This window comes from Platalea leucorodia (genome assembly GCF_965183815.1).
Source record: "Platalea leucorodia genome assembly, chromosome: 1".
NCBI lineage: Eukaryota > Metazoa > Chordata > Aves > Pelecaniformes > Threskiornithidae > Platalea > Platalea leucorodia.
The window spans coordinates 146,292,015-146,307,764 of record NC_138823.1 but is presented as its reverse complement, the minus strand read 5'-3'; the positions used below and the strand labels follow the sequence as shown (position 1 = coordinate 146,307,764).

General features: G+C 35.3%; 1 protein-coding gene across 3 annotated transcripts in view; it reads right to left on the bottom strand.

Moving 5' to 3' along the window:
• Positions 1 to 735: 735 nt before the first annotated feature.
• STAM (signal transducing adaptor molecule) overlaps positions 736 to 15,750 on the bottom strand; it is a 37,497-nt gene continuing 22,482 nt past the window's right edge. For all 3 annotated transcript variants that reach the window (XM_082308460.1, XM_082308461.1, XM_082308462.1), the window contains exons 8-14: positions 15,637 to 15,731; positions 14,271 to 14,359; positions 12,431 to 12,518; positions 9,767 to 9,821; positions 9,279 to 9,432; positions 7,058 to 7,233; positions 736 to 5,909 (exon numbers count right to left, since the gene is read on the bottom strand). In XM_082308460.1, coding sequence (XP_082164586.1) covers positions 5,660 to 5,909; positions 7,058 to 7,233; positions 9,279 to 9,432; positions 9,767 to 9,821; positions 12,431 to 12,518; positions 14,271 to 14,359; positions 15,637 to 15,731 — 907 coding nt within the window. In that variant the 3' untranslated portion in view covers positions 736 to 5,659. The remainder of the gene's footprint in view (positions 5,910 to 7,057; positions 7,234 to 9,278; positions 9,433 to 9,766; positions 9,822 to 12,430; positions 12,519 to 14,270; positions 14,360 to 15,636; positions 15,732 to 15,750) is intronic.

The following is a 15,750-nucleotide window of genomic DNA, read 5'->3' as shown; positions in this document are numbered from 1 at the left end:
GTTTAACATTGTTTTAAGAACACAGCATACATCTGTCCAGACTATCAAGTTTCAACTGCGACAGGATTTTAAGCAGTAATGTAGATTCACAAACTAGGCTTTAGCCCGATCTTCAACTCATTTCACATAGATCAACCAACCAAGCGTTACACTACTTTGTGTTACTGTCATCAGAAATGGAATTAACTGTCAGATAACTGCATAAGTTAACTGCCAAGCTGCCAGTAGTATTTGCTTATTGATCTGTAAGCAGATATATAGATTAGACTGTACAGATACAGTTGTTTTCATTTGTTCTTTACCACCCCTTTAAAATATTCACGCTGTATTTCTTACCAAAAGAGGACATGCAGCGTACTTGAAATAAGATGTACAATGTATAACTTGGATTTTAGCTGAAGGAAGTTAATGACAGATGAAAAACTTTAAAAGTAAAAATAATATAATCAAGCATCATATAAAAAAAAAAAAAAATCCACCACCAAAACCCCCAGAACAACCAAAAACCCACTTCCACCCCACCTGAAATCAGAAAATTTGACCTAAGTACTTCTAACAGACCTTGCCTACTGCATCTCCAGGTCCTTCCAGCAAAAGAAGTCCTTTTCTGATTATTCTCCCATGAAATTTATAAATTGACTTTGCAACGGAATGAACTAAATACTCCAACTTTAATATTTTGCATTCATACCAAAAACAATTGACAGTTTTTACAAATAGTGTTATTTACTAAAACGGTTCTTGTACAACAGTGCAGTATATCTAAATATATACATATGCCAACATCAAAGGGAGCATCAAAACAAACAAAACCAAAAATGCACTTTGCTACTGTGTACACTTTATTAAAACCAAAGCAGACTGCAGCAGGCTTCTTTTCTTTTTCATGACAAAGACAAAAATTATTTGGATTTCCAGAAGCACATGCAGGATAGAAGAACAAAAACTCCTACCACCTTTTTGCCAAGGCAGCAGCATGAAAAGTGAATTTGAGATCTGCAATTTTACATAGTAGCAAATGGAATGTTTTTAAACACAAACACCCTAATTTAAGAAACAAGGCTTCAAAAACATACATAGTGCTTTTTACTTATTGAAGCAAAAAGTTCCAATGTCAAGGCCTTCCCCTGTTTTCCTGGGGTGTTGGATAGTATACACATGAAGGTCAATATACTTCATTGCAGCTGAAAATGAAAAACGAGTATCTGTAGTGTGAAGCTGGTCAGCTTTACTAAGATTGAATAACAGAGTAAAAAATGATTCTGCCTGCTGTTAGCAACGGAGGTTTTTGTAGCAGTGGAGGTTTTTTGTAACTTTTATTATACCTTTTTCTCTGAAAAAAAAATCTCCCCTAATTTTTAACTGGAAAAATTATGCTCCCTTGTTCTTCAAAACAGATACGTGCACCTTCTCCAAAGGAAGCTGCAGTTAGGTCATCCAAAGTGCCACGGTAGCTGCTGTAATGAGAGACGTTCTTTTTCATTCTTTCTGTGAAACCCAGCAGACAAGGAATAAGGTAAGACCTTCAGATGTAAAGACTGCACGGATATCTTTGAAATATGAGTGAAAAATAAGGTAAGTGATATTAGAGAAAATACTACAAAAATTGGAGAATGAGGTATTAAGCAGTTCTCCAGTGTAAATCTGATGTTCCTGCCATCTAGATGAGATCAGAGAACTATAATAGCAGCCTAGATTTGATCACCAAAATATGTACATGCTATTAAAAGCAAATGTATCTTCTTTGTTACATCTAAGCATCTGCAATCTGGCAGAATTCTCTAAAGTTCAGGTTACTCAAATTCATTTCAGTTCTTCCCCGCTCAAAATTCAGGAATACTGACTGTACCATGAGGGCAATATGCTGCTCCACACCTGTTGAGAAGCATGCAGTAATTCTTGTATTTTCTTCCTTTTTACTGTTGTTTTACTGCTGTCTGTATGTACTTTGGCTGGTTGCATTAAATATACATCTACATGGGTACCAGTTACTAAACAGAGGTGGGTAAATATGTTGCAGCCATTCCTGCAACTGCGCACTCTGGAACATACTGCCATGACATCAGTGTAGCAAATTTTAACATGCTGCCTCAGTATTTTTCCTGGGATGCTTTACAGTAAATCTTGACATCTTTGTTATGCCCACATAAACTGAGATGATACACAGGGGTAAACAAGCTTTGCTTATAGAAGTGAAATGCACAGAAGGCACTTTCCAGAGTTTGCTCCAGTTCATGATAAACAAGCCTCTAAAATACCTCTTCTGGAGTTAATTAACATTTTTGTATTCCTTAATGAAAGGGTTAAATAACAAAGCTTTATACAAAATATTATGAAAACATTTTAGCCTTTCATTGACAATTTACATGTAAAGAAACAAGACATTCAAAAATTAGGTCTTCTATTGGAACATGAATAACATATCATTTCCAGGGATTCTTAACTTTCAAATAGTTTAACTTCCTGACACTTTATTTATTTGCTAAAATGCTTTTCCATACAGTAGCTGTACATGTACTTTCCCCCCTCTCACCCATATTCAGTGTTCAATACCATAGTAAGACAGAACATACGTGAACTTGGTCAAAACAACACATAACGAGGAATCTCAGAATAAATCACAGCAGAGAAGCCCCAGCAACGGCATCTCCAGGTTCATGATACTATCCAGCTGAGAGGAGGTGCATTGAAATATAGTTGCTAAATTATCAGTGAGAGAGGATACGAGAGGATGAGTGAAGGAATTAGCGCAATGACAGCATCTAGCACGGTAGGAGGAGGCATCACTTTAGAGTATCTAGCATACAGGACACAAGCAAGTGAGAAGACGAAATAATCTTTCCTGATAAATGAGAAAAATCAACATGAAGCAATACAGCTCCAAATTCAATTTAATCTGAAAATTGCATCTGAAATGGAAAATGCAGGATGCAATAGAAACGCTAAGACCCTGAACCTTAAAATCTAGTGATTTACTGCACCAATTGTGGACAATGAAAACTGACTCCAAGTCAACTAAAATTCACAATTTTTTCCAGGAGATACCTTAGAGCAGTGACTCTAATAAAGGCATGAAGGAAAATAAAAAGTGTCCGTCTTTTTTTCAAAACTTTTATTATACCGAATTTATAGTGGCATTGCATTTTAGAAAGTTTTTTTGGTCACAATGAACACAAACGAAACGTGATTTTAATTTTCTTAAAGATGGATAAATGCCCAAAATAAGCAAGTTGGAAGGCAGAAGAACTTAAGATACATGTAAGTTTTCAGTGTTCAAAGAAGAAACCAGGAACAAGCATTTCTGTGTGTTAAGGAAAGAAGACTTTAAAAATTTTAAAAACAAAGACAAATTCGTAACAAAAAGTATTTTTGCTGAGTCATTTCTGTAGAGAATTTCCATAGGCCCTTATGAGGGAACACGTGACACAACATGTGAAAACCTAAGAATACAAATAGTCAGTGTCAGCTGGGCTATTTTGATGCTTCAAGCTCCTCCTCGAATCAGGGCCTAAGAACTATGGAGTAAAAAGTTATTTTCACTTTTGTGTAAAAATTACACACTTCTATACACATTGTTTCTCTGATTTTGGAATAAGGTACCTAAAGCACACAGACAACGCTATCTAAATGATACTACATGCCGTTTCTAAAGAAAATCATCTCTTCAATCCATTAAAAATGATCTATGACAATATCTTGGACTCATTTTTGTTTTAGTATTTCCTTTCAAATTCCACAGACTTTTGTGATGACACCAAGTACTGAAGTAATGACAGTTTGTGAGGGTGCTTAAGAATTCTGGAGGGAAAAAAAAAAAAAAAAAAAAAAAAAAAAACAAACGTGAAAATACCGGTATCGAAACAGCCATCTGGCTAGAACATCCCCAACTGGAACACATCAGCTATGGGCAAATTTTTAACCACCCAGTTAGAAGTTATGCAAAGTAGCAATCTGAAAGCATTAACAGGCAAAATACCAGTGTCTATTAAAACAGCGAAAGAAAGGTATGTTAGGTAACTGAACAGACGCAGGAGTGTATGGGATAACTGAGGTCAGCTTATAGTATAATGTACAATTGCAACATTTAATTCCAGAAGCATCACACTAAAATACAGTACACAAAAGTGAACAATTTCTGACATACACACTAACAAGACTGAAAACACAGATCTGATGTTGAAGCCACCTAGTATTGCTCTAATTGGAATTAGAGTCACTGGAAAAGATAAGAGGAAACAAGGATGCATTAATAGATTGAACACAAATGCAAAGTAACAATACTCTTTGTACAAGAAACTCTGACCAGGCATATCTAAAATGCTGCCTTCCATCACCATGTTCCTTCTGCAACACCTCAGCTGTAGAAAGAATATATCATGCCTTAAAAAGCCACCTGGCTAAGTTACTGAGAAATGCAAGGGTTTAAAAAAGGCTAATGCATGTTGCTGCAGAAGAGAATTCAAAGTAACCTGAAAGTGAATGGAAATAAGATGCCTCATAAACTATTCATGCTATAGAAGGGCTAATAAACTCAAATGGTACAACTGGAAATTGAAACAGATGTTTAAGGCAGAAGTGTTTGTGTAAGAACAGTAAACAGAACAAATTGCTAAGCAAGGCCACAAGAGATAAAATAAAGCCCTGAAGGTTTGTTCAGCAAAGTGATGTAAATGTCCATAATTCTCCATGTTCTAATTAAGAAGACTTGAATAAAGTAGTGTTATTCATGTTGTGTGTTCCAGTTTAAAACTCCATCGTTTCTCCTCCAACTCAATTCCTCTGTCTTTGGTGCAATCTCTACCAACACACATAGAATACAGTTCTGGTTCTCATTGTAAAAAACAACTTGGAAAAAATAAATTATATGCTTCTCATGATAAAATGCAAGATCCTGATCTGTTGCATGGTCCCATGATATGTTTAGCAGCCTCTGAATAGTAGTTTTAAGTTATTAATTATATCTGAAGCAGAATCATAATTTGCTGTTATCCCCCCAAATCACTTACTAGTTAACTAGTTTACTTTGGTAGATAAGCCGTCTAATAGTCATGATACACTTGTGTTCAATTCAAGAAGTAATGAAACCTAGACTCAGATAAGTTTGTAAATTCATATATAGACCTTAGCTTGTAAGTGTAACCATGATATGCAGAATTACTGCTTTTCCTGCATTGGAAAAAGACATCACATCTGTCATAAAACTAGACAAAACTATGAAACATGGTTGTCAGTTCATGATTAAAATAAAATAGTAAAGTAAATTATTTTTAAACGTTGTGTTAAATATATTCACATGATCACCATAGCTATACGAAATGGCCACTATTGCAATCACACACTATATGTACATAACATCTATGCCACAACAGTTTGCAAGTGTTGACTTTTCACAGACTAGCCAATTTTACCAGACATAAATAAACTTGTACCAATTTTTAGGCATTTTAGAAGGAATTAAATGTCCTAAATATATCCGTTCCTCTGCAAAATTAAAAAAAAAAATCCTAAAAAGTCAGTGCAAATTGAACTTGTTCACCAAGATAGATTCTTATTAAGCTGAGGATAAACAAAGTTTAAGAGATTAAAGGAAGAAACTCATAGAATTGCCAACTGCCTGTAGCAGAAGTTAAAGAAGATTAGGAATCAGAAGTCCTGGATCCTATAGCAGAGCCTTCTGTGAGTAACTATGCTGTGGTTGTTGAGGTGGCGGGGGCTGCGGTTGTTGTGGAGGTGCTTGTTGACTGCCTGCTGTCTGTGGCAGAGGTGTAGATGCTAAGTTATAGTTTGGCACCTGGGACATATTAGTTCCAGCATTCTGATAAGCAGCAACATCGACAGTAGCAGGTGGTGGACTATACACTGAAGCCTGGTTAGAGTAAGTATTTCCAGCAACAGAGCCAACCATTGCACTGAAAAAAAAAAAATAAAGTTGAATTAACAAACAATGTACCAACAGAACAGCAACACTTTATTGCTTCCTCAGCTGTTCTATATATACACACAAAAATCTCCCAAGTCTGGACACCTGGCATATTTAAAACTATAGCCAATGAACGTTCCAATTAAAACTCAAAACATACTCCTCAGATTTAAACACACCTAACACAACATGGATTTACAACTAGACTGTGAATCTATACTTTGTTTTATTTTAGAATCCCATCTATCTTCCATTCTGCTCATGACAAAAACCAAAACCCAGCCTACTGTTTTAAATAGCAAAACAAATCAGGTGAAGTATGCAGAAACTCACTTTATCAATATATGTCTTACCACCCCAAGTAACTAACTTTGGGGGACAGAGACTAACAAATATTTTAATAACTGAAGATGGATGTCTCTCCCAGCTTTATAAGATAAAATTACTTTATACAGAGAGTAAAAAAAAAAAAAACAAAACAAAACAAAACCAAAACCACCCTAATCTTTTCCTAAGGTCAATTCAAAACTTTTCCACAATATATGTAGCTTAGCCAAAGCTAAGCATCTTTGGGCATCTACCCAAAATAGAAAGCAACTTGTAGCTCCTTTATATGGGGAAGCTGTATAAGCTTTAGTAAGTGTTCATAGCCCATTCACTTCTATTCCAAAATGAGCAGAATTCTCCCCATGCTTCCACAGTAAGATATTTGAAAAAAGAACAATACAGTAAACACTATTTCAGAAGTTATGCAAAGCCAGCCAGAGCAGCAGATAATCTTCATCATTAAATGTATGTTAACTTAAAAAAAAAAAAAAATCAGTTATGTCTATATCATTTTCTCTAATTTTTCTTTTATATAAAAGATATATATACACAAAAATGTATATATTTCTTATATATAAAATTAAAAAGTAGAGAAAATTATAAAAACAACAGAAAAGTTTGAAATTTGTCAGGAATTTTTACCAAATACACGACACCAATAAAAAGCATACTGGAAATAATTGCACTGAAGTATCTTTCAGTTGTGTTTAAAATTATACTTCTGTAAGAAAAAAATCTCCTTTAAAAATTATCTGTAGTCCTTTATGTTTAAATTGATCTAAACTTGAATAGGAAAATACTTAAAATTACTTTGTGTAAGACGTCTGTGCAGGCTGACCAGGCAGTACTGAGCTGGCAGATGGAGTAACTGTGCCTTGGCTGAGAGAAGAGAGTTGTTCAGGAGGAAGATTATAGCCTTGAATATGGCCCATCTGTGCACTCCCTGCCACCAAATATGCATTACTTTGAGGTTGCCCTGGATAAACCTAGGAAGTTAAATAAAGGAATATTAAAAATTTGGTATTTAATATCGGACTTTAGAACTTAAAGACAGTCTCTCAAACCTTTTATTACAGATGTTTTAATAGAGGACAATCATTGCTTTCTATTAAGTGTTGCAGTATGAAAAAATTACCAGATTTTAAAAGGACACTATTTACATTTCTAACCTCAGGCTCCAGTACCAAAAAGGTCAATAGATTACTGGAAAACTTGTATTCCAAATTTTATTTTAACGGCTATCACTCATGCTAATTAAGAGCTTCTACTTTTGAATGAAAATACTGCAGGATTTAAATCATGTAACAAATAGCAGTTCAAAGCAGAATACTTTTTGATGCCCAGACAATTTTCACTAAGTAGAATTGTTAAAATGGAAAGACAATAATGTATTCTTTTCATGTCATTAGTTAACCTATCATTTCATGTAACTGTTGAGACTGACATTGTAAATTTGTTTGAGAGGGGCAGAAGGGAAAAAGAGTTCTTAAGAAAATGTCAGTTGAAAATAAGGTAATGTTTTACAACTAACTAGAGGAAAAGATTGCTAGTAGATGTGTCAACTGTATTCTAAATCAAGACTAAATTTCTAAACCCTACACTTTTGTTCAGTCATTAATTATTTGGCTTAACACAAATTACTAGAAGAAATTATCAGGTCTCATGCACAATTGAGTTCATCTAAGTTTATGATATACAGCCCTCCTATCTTAAGATCCATGAATCTCACATGACATATTCATGGGCTTATCAATATCGCAAAAGAATTTTAGAATGCAGCAAAGGCATCAGACCTAACTTCTCAGAACTTTGTACTGGCTCATCTTCACCTCAAAATCTAGTTTTTCCCTTTAAGGATCCCCAGACACATGTCCATTTATAAAACATTAAAATTATTTGATAGGGTCATGATATGCTTGCTTATCATATATGAATGGAAGACAACGTTCCTCTTAATGACACTGCAAAAACATACATCCTCTTCTTAAAAGACACTGAAAGAAAGTACATATTTGTAGGAAGCTAGAAGAACTAAATCGGTTTCAATGTCTATATAATACTGCATAGGTATTAATAAGTTGGCTTGAATTTTTTTTTTTTACTCACTCAAAAAACAAGTTAATTATTGAAAAAACAGTTTGAAGTGTTGCATGTTCCTATAAATAGGAAAAGAATACAGCAAGTGTGCATTAGACTATGGAATTAAACATTTAAATGTTTAAAAGACCTTTTAAAAATACCATAGTATATGAATAAGCTAAAAGACCTCCTCAGAGATAACAGTCAATTACATAGAAATGTTGCCATGAAAGAATTATAATTTTTAAAAGTTCAGTTATTTAAATGCTTAATGCTCTCTGTTGGTATTTCAAAAAAAGGAAACTAAAAGAAGAGATTGATTTTAGGGTGGGGAGGGCATAATCTTAAACAGGAATTGTACTCCTTTGGTTCTTTACTTTCTTTGACCCACTATGCAAAGGCCTGGCAGCTTTAATTTTGAATTTTATGTGCAACTCAAAGCACAGGATGGGTTTTTTCCTTGATCAAAAAGAACTGAACAGAAAAGAACTAAAAGTGTTAGAACCTGCAAAAGGAGAATATTCAAAGCTTGCAGCTGAAAACAAATTTTTTTTTTTTTTTTTTTTTTTTTTTTTTTTTTTTACATACTGTGTTGAGAGAAAACACTGCTCTTTCATTTGAGATTATCTCTGAGGGAGAAAGATGATTTTAACCTACCATTAAGGTAAAGAAAAAAAGAAGGAGGTTTCCAACTCAGGGGGCAGAGCAGGGGGAAGAGCAGGGCAGAAGTAAGAAATATTACTTATAATCAACATGCTCCACCCACTTTATATATCAGTATGTATTTATTTTAGTAATGTAGAGAAGTATACCGTAAATAAATATTTGAGCAAGTTTTGTAAAAAAGTTAGCTCACATGAAAAACTGTTTATTACTAATAATTTATAAGAAATCCACCATAGCTCAGTATGTACTTGAAAACATCGATGGCTATTAAAGGTTACATACATACCTGAGAGCCAGAAACACCAGATGACTGCATATAATACTGTTGGTTTTGTAGTTTTGCATACATGGAATACATTGGGTCTTCATTCATCAGTTTGTTATACAAAGAAAGAGCCTCCATTGCTTTAACATTGAGCTCTGAAAGTTCTGAATGTTTCCTAGAAAATATATTTTACGGCTTATTCTACAATTTAGATAACTTCAGTAGAGAACAGACAATACAGGGAAACTTTCATGAGGTGTGATCAGCAACATACTCTTACAGCCTGTGAAGTGATGCCTGACAAGTGCCATAATGTAAAACAGTACAACACTATAAAATATTATGTGACTAGGAAAAAAAACCTTCAGACCACCTCCCAGATGAGAAGCTACTAATAAATACATCTATTTTCTTTGCCAGTATTCACAGAAATTATTAAGATATCATTAAGTAACAACAGTGGCCTTTCTAAGATCTTAATTTGGGTCAAAACACATGTACTTTTTTACCTGTCTATATCTTCCAACTTTTCATCTATGAGAGGTCCCATCTGGTGGCACATTGCTAGAATAGAAGGACATTAACATATATTACAGTAATAAAGATTTCCATACTGCAAGTCAGAAAGTAGTTTTTTTAAAAAATTATCAGATAGAAATGTGTAGATGCTAGTTCAATTTTTTTTTTAATCATTACTACAATCTGTATGCCAGAAAAGTTATAGTAACAGAGGCAGTGTCATGAACAACTTAAGAACGAGATCCAGCAGAAGTTTTCAGTACTAGTACAGTGTAAAAAGTACATTTTAAAAAGAAAATAAAAATACTGCAAAACAAAACACATTTAACATCCAGGGAGTGTAAAACTGCAACTATTTTGCATAAAGAAGTTCAGGTAAATCTGAAAGGTGATCTCTTCTTCAGGGAAGAAAATTTGCCACTGCAACCTAGATCATGTGCTCAACTAACATTACTACAAAACAATGAAGGGGAAAACAGTTTGCAATGATTCAAATCTTCTGCACATCAAAGACACTAATAGCACATCGCTATCTCACTGGAATCCGAATCGGGGGAAGGGGGCTTTTTCAAACCACCAATACGTGCAAAAAACAACACAAAAACTTCCCAGAAGTAGAATGGAAAAGTATTAAAATAAACAAAAATGTACCCCCTGCCAACTTTCAGCACAAGGACATGGGGTTCATGTAACTGCCAAGCAAATCAGAGTTAACTAACAGAGAGACAGAGTTTATGAAATGTAAAATAAACAAACAAAGAAGCTGAAAGGGGATATTATAGTCTAACCCTACTCCAGAATGCAAAATGTGCCCACTTATCCAAGCAATGAACTATTTACTAATCAAGACATGCGTTTAATCCCAAGAGCCACTCAATATTCAAACTGAGAGATGAGAAAAAATGATTCAGGCATCAAAGATGACCTAAATGCATTATAAGCAGTTCTGGAACACTGTCCTCACTCCCAGTTTTCCAAAATTAGAGTGCAGAAGGTCCTGAAAGCCTCTGGGCCATGACAGGTGAAAAGGAATCACTGATGTGTGCCTTGAAGGCAACCACAGGTGAAAGAGGAGTTGTATGAAAGGCACTCATCTGGTTCTTTGAACCTGGGATCAGTAACACATTGGCAGAAATGCTGGGAAAAGATGTAAAACCTGGTGTAAGTTCTGCCTATTTTTATGTATAACACACGGTGTGGTAAAAGGCATGACAAGGATTGCTTAGATGTCCGCGTGCTAACACAATGACTGCGTGCTGCCAACCACAAACCCTGGGCTCCTGAAAGTGTTGGGACGAGTTCTCCAACTTGAAGACATTTGTGACTGGACATCCGGATGGCAGAAGAAAATGAAGTGGGTTTTTGTCAAATGTTGATGAGCACCTGCCACCACTGGTAGGATCTAACACACATCTACAGCAAAATTCCTAGAAACTATGCCAAAAATAGTAGCTACCTGAGTGTAGAGCAAATACAGTCTTGAATGTGGCATTGTAGAACTATACACAGCCATATGTTTGACAAACGCTCTGGTAGGTAGCTGGGGAGCAATCATCTGACTACACTACAGCTTTCAGATTCTAGGAGTAGTCCCACGGTTTAATATAAAATTCAGCACTGTTCTAATGATCTAATGATAATGCATTTTGAAAGGAGATCCTGATGTTAGCCATATCTGGAGGTTGATTGACAAGCATACCTTTAATTTCTTTGCCTCTGTCCTGGACCAGATATAGGCAATCCACTTCTTAGACAACAGCCTCTATAACTATATTTGGTACTTGAAAGAATTAAAACATTCATGGTTCTTTTTACCTGCCTTTAGCTTTAGTGGAACAAGAATATGTGCAGACATGTCACTGATGTGCAGTTCCTAAAACAGGATTCATTTACAGGTACGATGAACCAGATGGGTGTGGAAAGATGGGAGATACCGAAAAGCTTACAAGCTTATGCACTTTTTCCTGATTAACTTCTAGATAGATCTGGAATCTGCCATTTTCTTAACAAAGTCTGGTCCTACCCGAATCGTCAATTTAAGCCAACATTCTGTCTCATAATGGGTAAGTTTCTCCAAATTCCCCTTCCAAAATTTTTGCTGCATCTATCAACCCAGGTAGAATGGTCTATAATGCCTCTTTGAAGAGGTAGTCTGAATAATTTGAGTCTAAAGGACTAGTCAATGTAGCACTCTATAGGGTATTTGCTAATGTTAAAGTCCTATAGAAACACACATGCAAGTGAAAACCATGTGGGACACCCACAGGTCTATTCTAAGCCTCAGTAGTATTTCTGCTTTCTCTCATGGAATCTTCCTTACATTCCTTTTGCAACTCATGCTGTGCTACGGAAAGGAAAAAAAACGGATTAATAAGATTGAGTTAAGTATTCCTGGGTCTTGAAAAGGAAAAGAATATGGAATATAGTTTCCTTGAGAGAGGAGTGGGCTTCTTTTAAGTTAAAATTTTGCACTTTGGTCTCTTAGATGTGGGAAACAGGAAGTGAAAAGATAATTGTGGCTCAGGCACTATTCTCAAGCATGCTTGTGCTGTGCACATGAAGTTGAAATAGTTTCAGCTTAGTTTCAATTTGTTTTGATATAGGTAATTACTAGAGAGGAAAACAACAACAAAAATCCCTGTAGATTTTCTTACCCTCAAGATGAATCAATTCTGGGAGGTCTGGCTGGTCATCAGATGGATCCGCACTTTGTAACATCTGCAAGAGTTGATCCATTTTATCCTAGAACACAAATTGTGTAATTAGGGCATATATGGTGGGGGTAGAATTAACACTTTCAGGATAGTAAATTAAAGCAGCTATTTACAACAGCCATTTGGATCTCTTGGGACTTGGAAATCATCTAGACTAACTGTAAGAAAATACAAATCATACATGCTACTTTCCAGGAAGGAAGATGCTTGAACAAGGAAAAGCCAAATGATAAAAATTGTCAGTAGTAACAAGCAGAATGTGTAGAATACCCCTTTATTCCTAAAATTCCTTCTAGACAGTATTTTCTGAGCCATTTCTATTTTTCCATTCTAGTTATTACATATGCAATACTACCACCTAGTGGGATTAGTGCAAGGACAGAATACATTGAGAGAGTACTTTACAAAGAAATGGGTACTTAAAACTAAATTCACTGAAAAACTATCCTGCATTCTGTAAGTGTATGAGGCCTATTAGCACATGAGCAATGTCATTACTAATGTATATGAAAGGGTTTTTTAAGATGATGTTTGGAGGAGTTACACAGTTGACTTCAGAATAAGTCATCGTTGATTAACCAGTTTAAGTGCAACCCATTTATAAAAATAGAAAAAGGTGGAAAATTAACAGGCATAAACTCTTTGAAAAGTATGTCTTGGAGTGAGCTATATTGTTTAACCAAACACAATATGTAAATTATTAAAAATCACTTTTTAGCTGAGTGCTATCCAATAAATAGCCTCTAACAGGCCAGAGTTATATAGGTTGTATAAAAGTGGAAACTAAAACCATGGTTTTTTTCCTCCTTAATCCCAGGAAAGGCAGGAAGAAGCCAAATGAACTACTTCCTTAAAAATTATACTATGGTAATTTTAAAAACAAAACAAGACACTAAAACATAAACTATTGTGGAATAACAGAAGACAAAAGCTGGAAGGCACCTCAAGGCAGGCCTGAGATAAGCTATTTTGGCAGATTACAAACTACCTTATATCTCTTGGGAGGAAGAGTATTTGAGGCAGGAGTTAAATAGGACTTTGGGAAGGCAGTAACTGATTTTTCATTTCAAAAGGCAATGACAGAACCCTAGTTGAGAAAGAAATGGAAGGTCATGAAAGAGAAAGTGAAACAATTCTGAAGAGAACAGTTCTAAGCCCCTGGGGCGGGGGGGCGGAGAGAAAAAGAAAAAAAAAAAAAGAAAAAAAAAAGAAAAAAGAAAAAAGAAAGAAAGAAAAAAAAGAGGCAGGAGGGAAAACCATCCTGGGCTGAGAGTTCCTGGGAACTTTGCAGAATCACTGCGGTGAGATTGTGCAAATCTCACTAAGTATTACTTAGAGCTCAACAAAAAGCTCACAGTTTTCAGAGAAGGAAAGAGATCTCTCAGACTGGGGGAAGACAGTGGTGGTTATACTGGAAATAAATCTAAGCCAGCATTCAAGATGGGTATCTCTAAGGCATCCTGAAGTACTTGAAAGCAAATGCATCACTCCAACCAAACTTCTAGTTTGGAGATGAACAGCTGTACAATGCTGGAGTAGGGCCCTAAATGGAATGTGGTTTCCAAATTCAGTTTCAGAAATTCCTAAGAACTTCAAGACACATGAACAAATTAGAATAGTGCAGATATTTTTTTTTATTAAATCAACTTTCCCTTCACATTCTCTTTTGATTATGTGCTCCTGATATTTCAAATTGTTTTTGAGGTAGAGGATGAAAAGGTTAAACATCACATATTTGAATGTACCAGCAGCTGAAAATCAGTACTTGCGTCACACTTACTTCATCAATATAAACTGGTTCAGGCTCAGGTTCTATTGTCTCTACTTGAACTTCATCACTGAACTGCACTGTTTTCTTCTCAGCTTTCACTGTAAGATAAACAGATTTTATTTTATAAAATAAAAACAAACAAAGCAATGACATAAACGTTATACAGCTAGCATGTTGCCTAAGTTCTTTGCATTTGAAACGTCTACTGTGAAAATTCAAAAAATTAGTATTTTGTTGACTTTTGAAGGCCAAAAACATCTCCACAGACTTAAACAATTCTCACAAACAAATCTGTAAATTGCATAAAAAAGACATCCGTTCACACAAGGTCAACAGAAACATGTTTTAGCAAGTAAAAGTCTTTATCGTACTCTCCCTGCATACAACATACTTATTAATAAGTCATTAGGAAAACAGACTGAGAGAAAATGATTGGAAGAAATAGGGCTAATGAGTCAGGTTTAAGAGAAAACTGGTAAAATCATCTATGACAAAACAGAGCCTTCTTTTCTCCAGAGCAAAGTATAGAATTGAAAGTTCTCAAATTTGCTATTCTTTCTCCATCAAATAGTACTGGCAAAAGCATCTCACTCCTCTGTAGCAGAGGCCACGACAAAAAAGCTGCCAAATACTACTCTTATCATACTACTCTTATCAGTTAATCTTAACATAGAACAGATGACTCTTACAGCATGTAATTCTGCTGACCTGCTCATACTTTTGGCACACTCATATTGACATCACAGGAGATTCATCTTGCAAACCCATCAGATTTACAGAAATCAGTTCTAGCATCTTAAAACCTTGTCTAATATTTAATATTTTTAATAAGTATTTAGAGTAGGTTAGACTGATATAAATAGATACAAGAAGATAACCAGTATGCAGAAAAAACATCCGTTCCATTATGCACACATACATACCTACAGTACGTAGGTTTCTTGAATTGTTTGAACAGTGGTAATCTGTCTCTGACTCCCATCTGGCCAGGGGCCTTCACTTTTCCCTTGATTAGATATGTACCTTTGCAAGCAGGCAAAAAGGCAATTTGGAAAACACCTGCTGTTGCCTACATTTATCTAGGTGTCAATGGAGTTGTTAAATGAGTCTCAAGGAAGCTACTGACAAAGTCAGCAGTAGACAGCATCATATTTTTCAGTAGATGCCAGCTTGGGCAACCTTGTTCTGACACATAAAGATATGACTGTTGTTTTTGAGAGCACAGCAAGGGTTCCTCAGTTCTACTTCGAGTGTCACATTAACTTGCAACTGAACTCTATCATAAGGGAAAGGAAACAGGGAAAGTACATCACTACAGAAATATCCTTTGGGCCATGGCAAGGCTTAATGAATATGTAAATGTAGTGTTACTTACTCATTTCTGGCTCAGCGGAAAGATCGGCTGTTACAAAATTAGATGGAAATAATCCTATACCCTGATGAGTTTCACCTTTCCACCAATTTGGATCACTAAAGATAAAAAAAATAA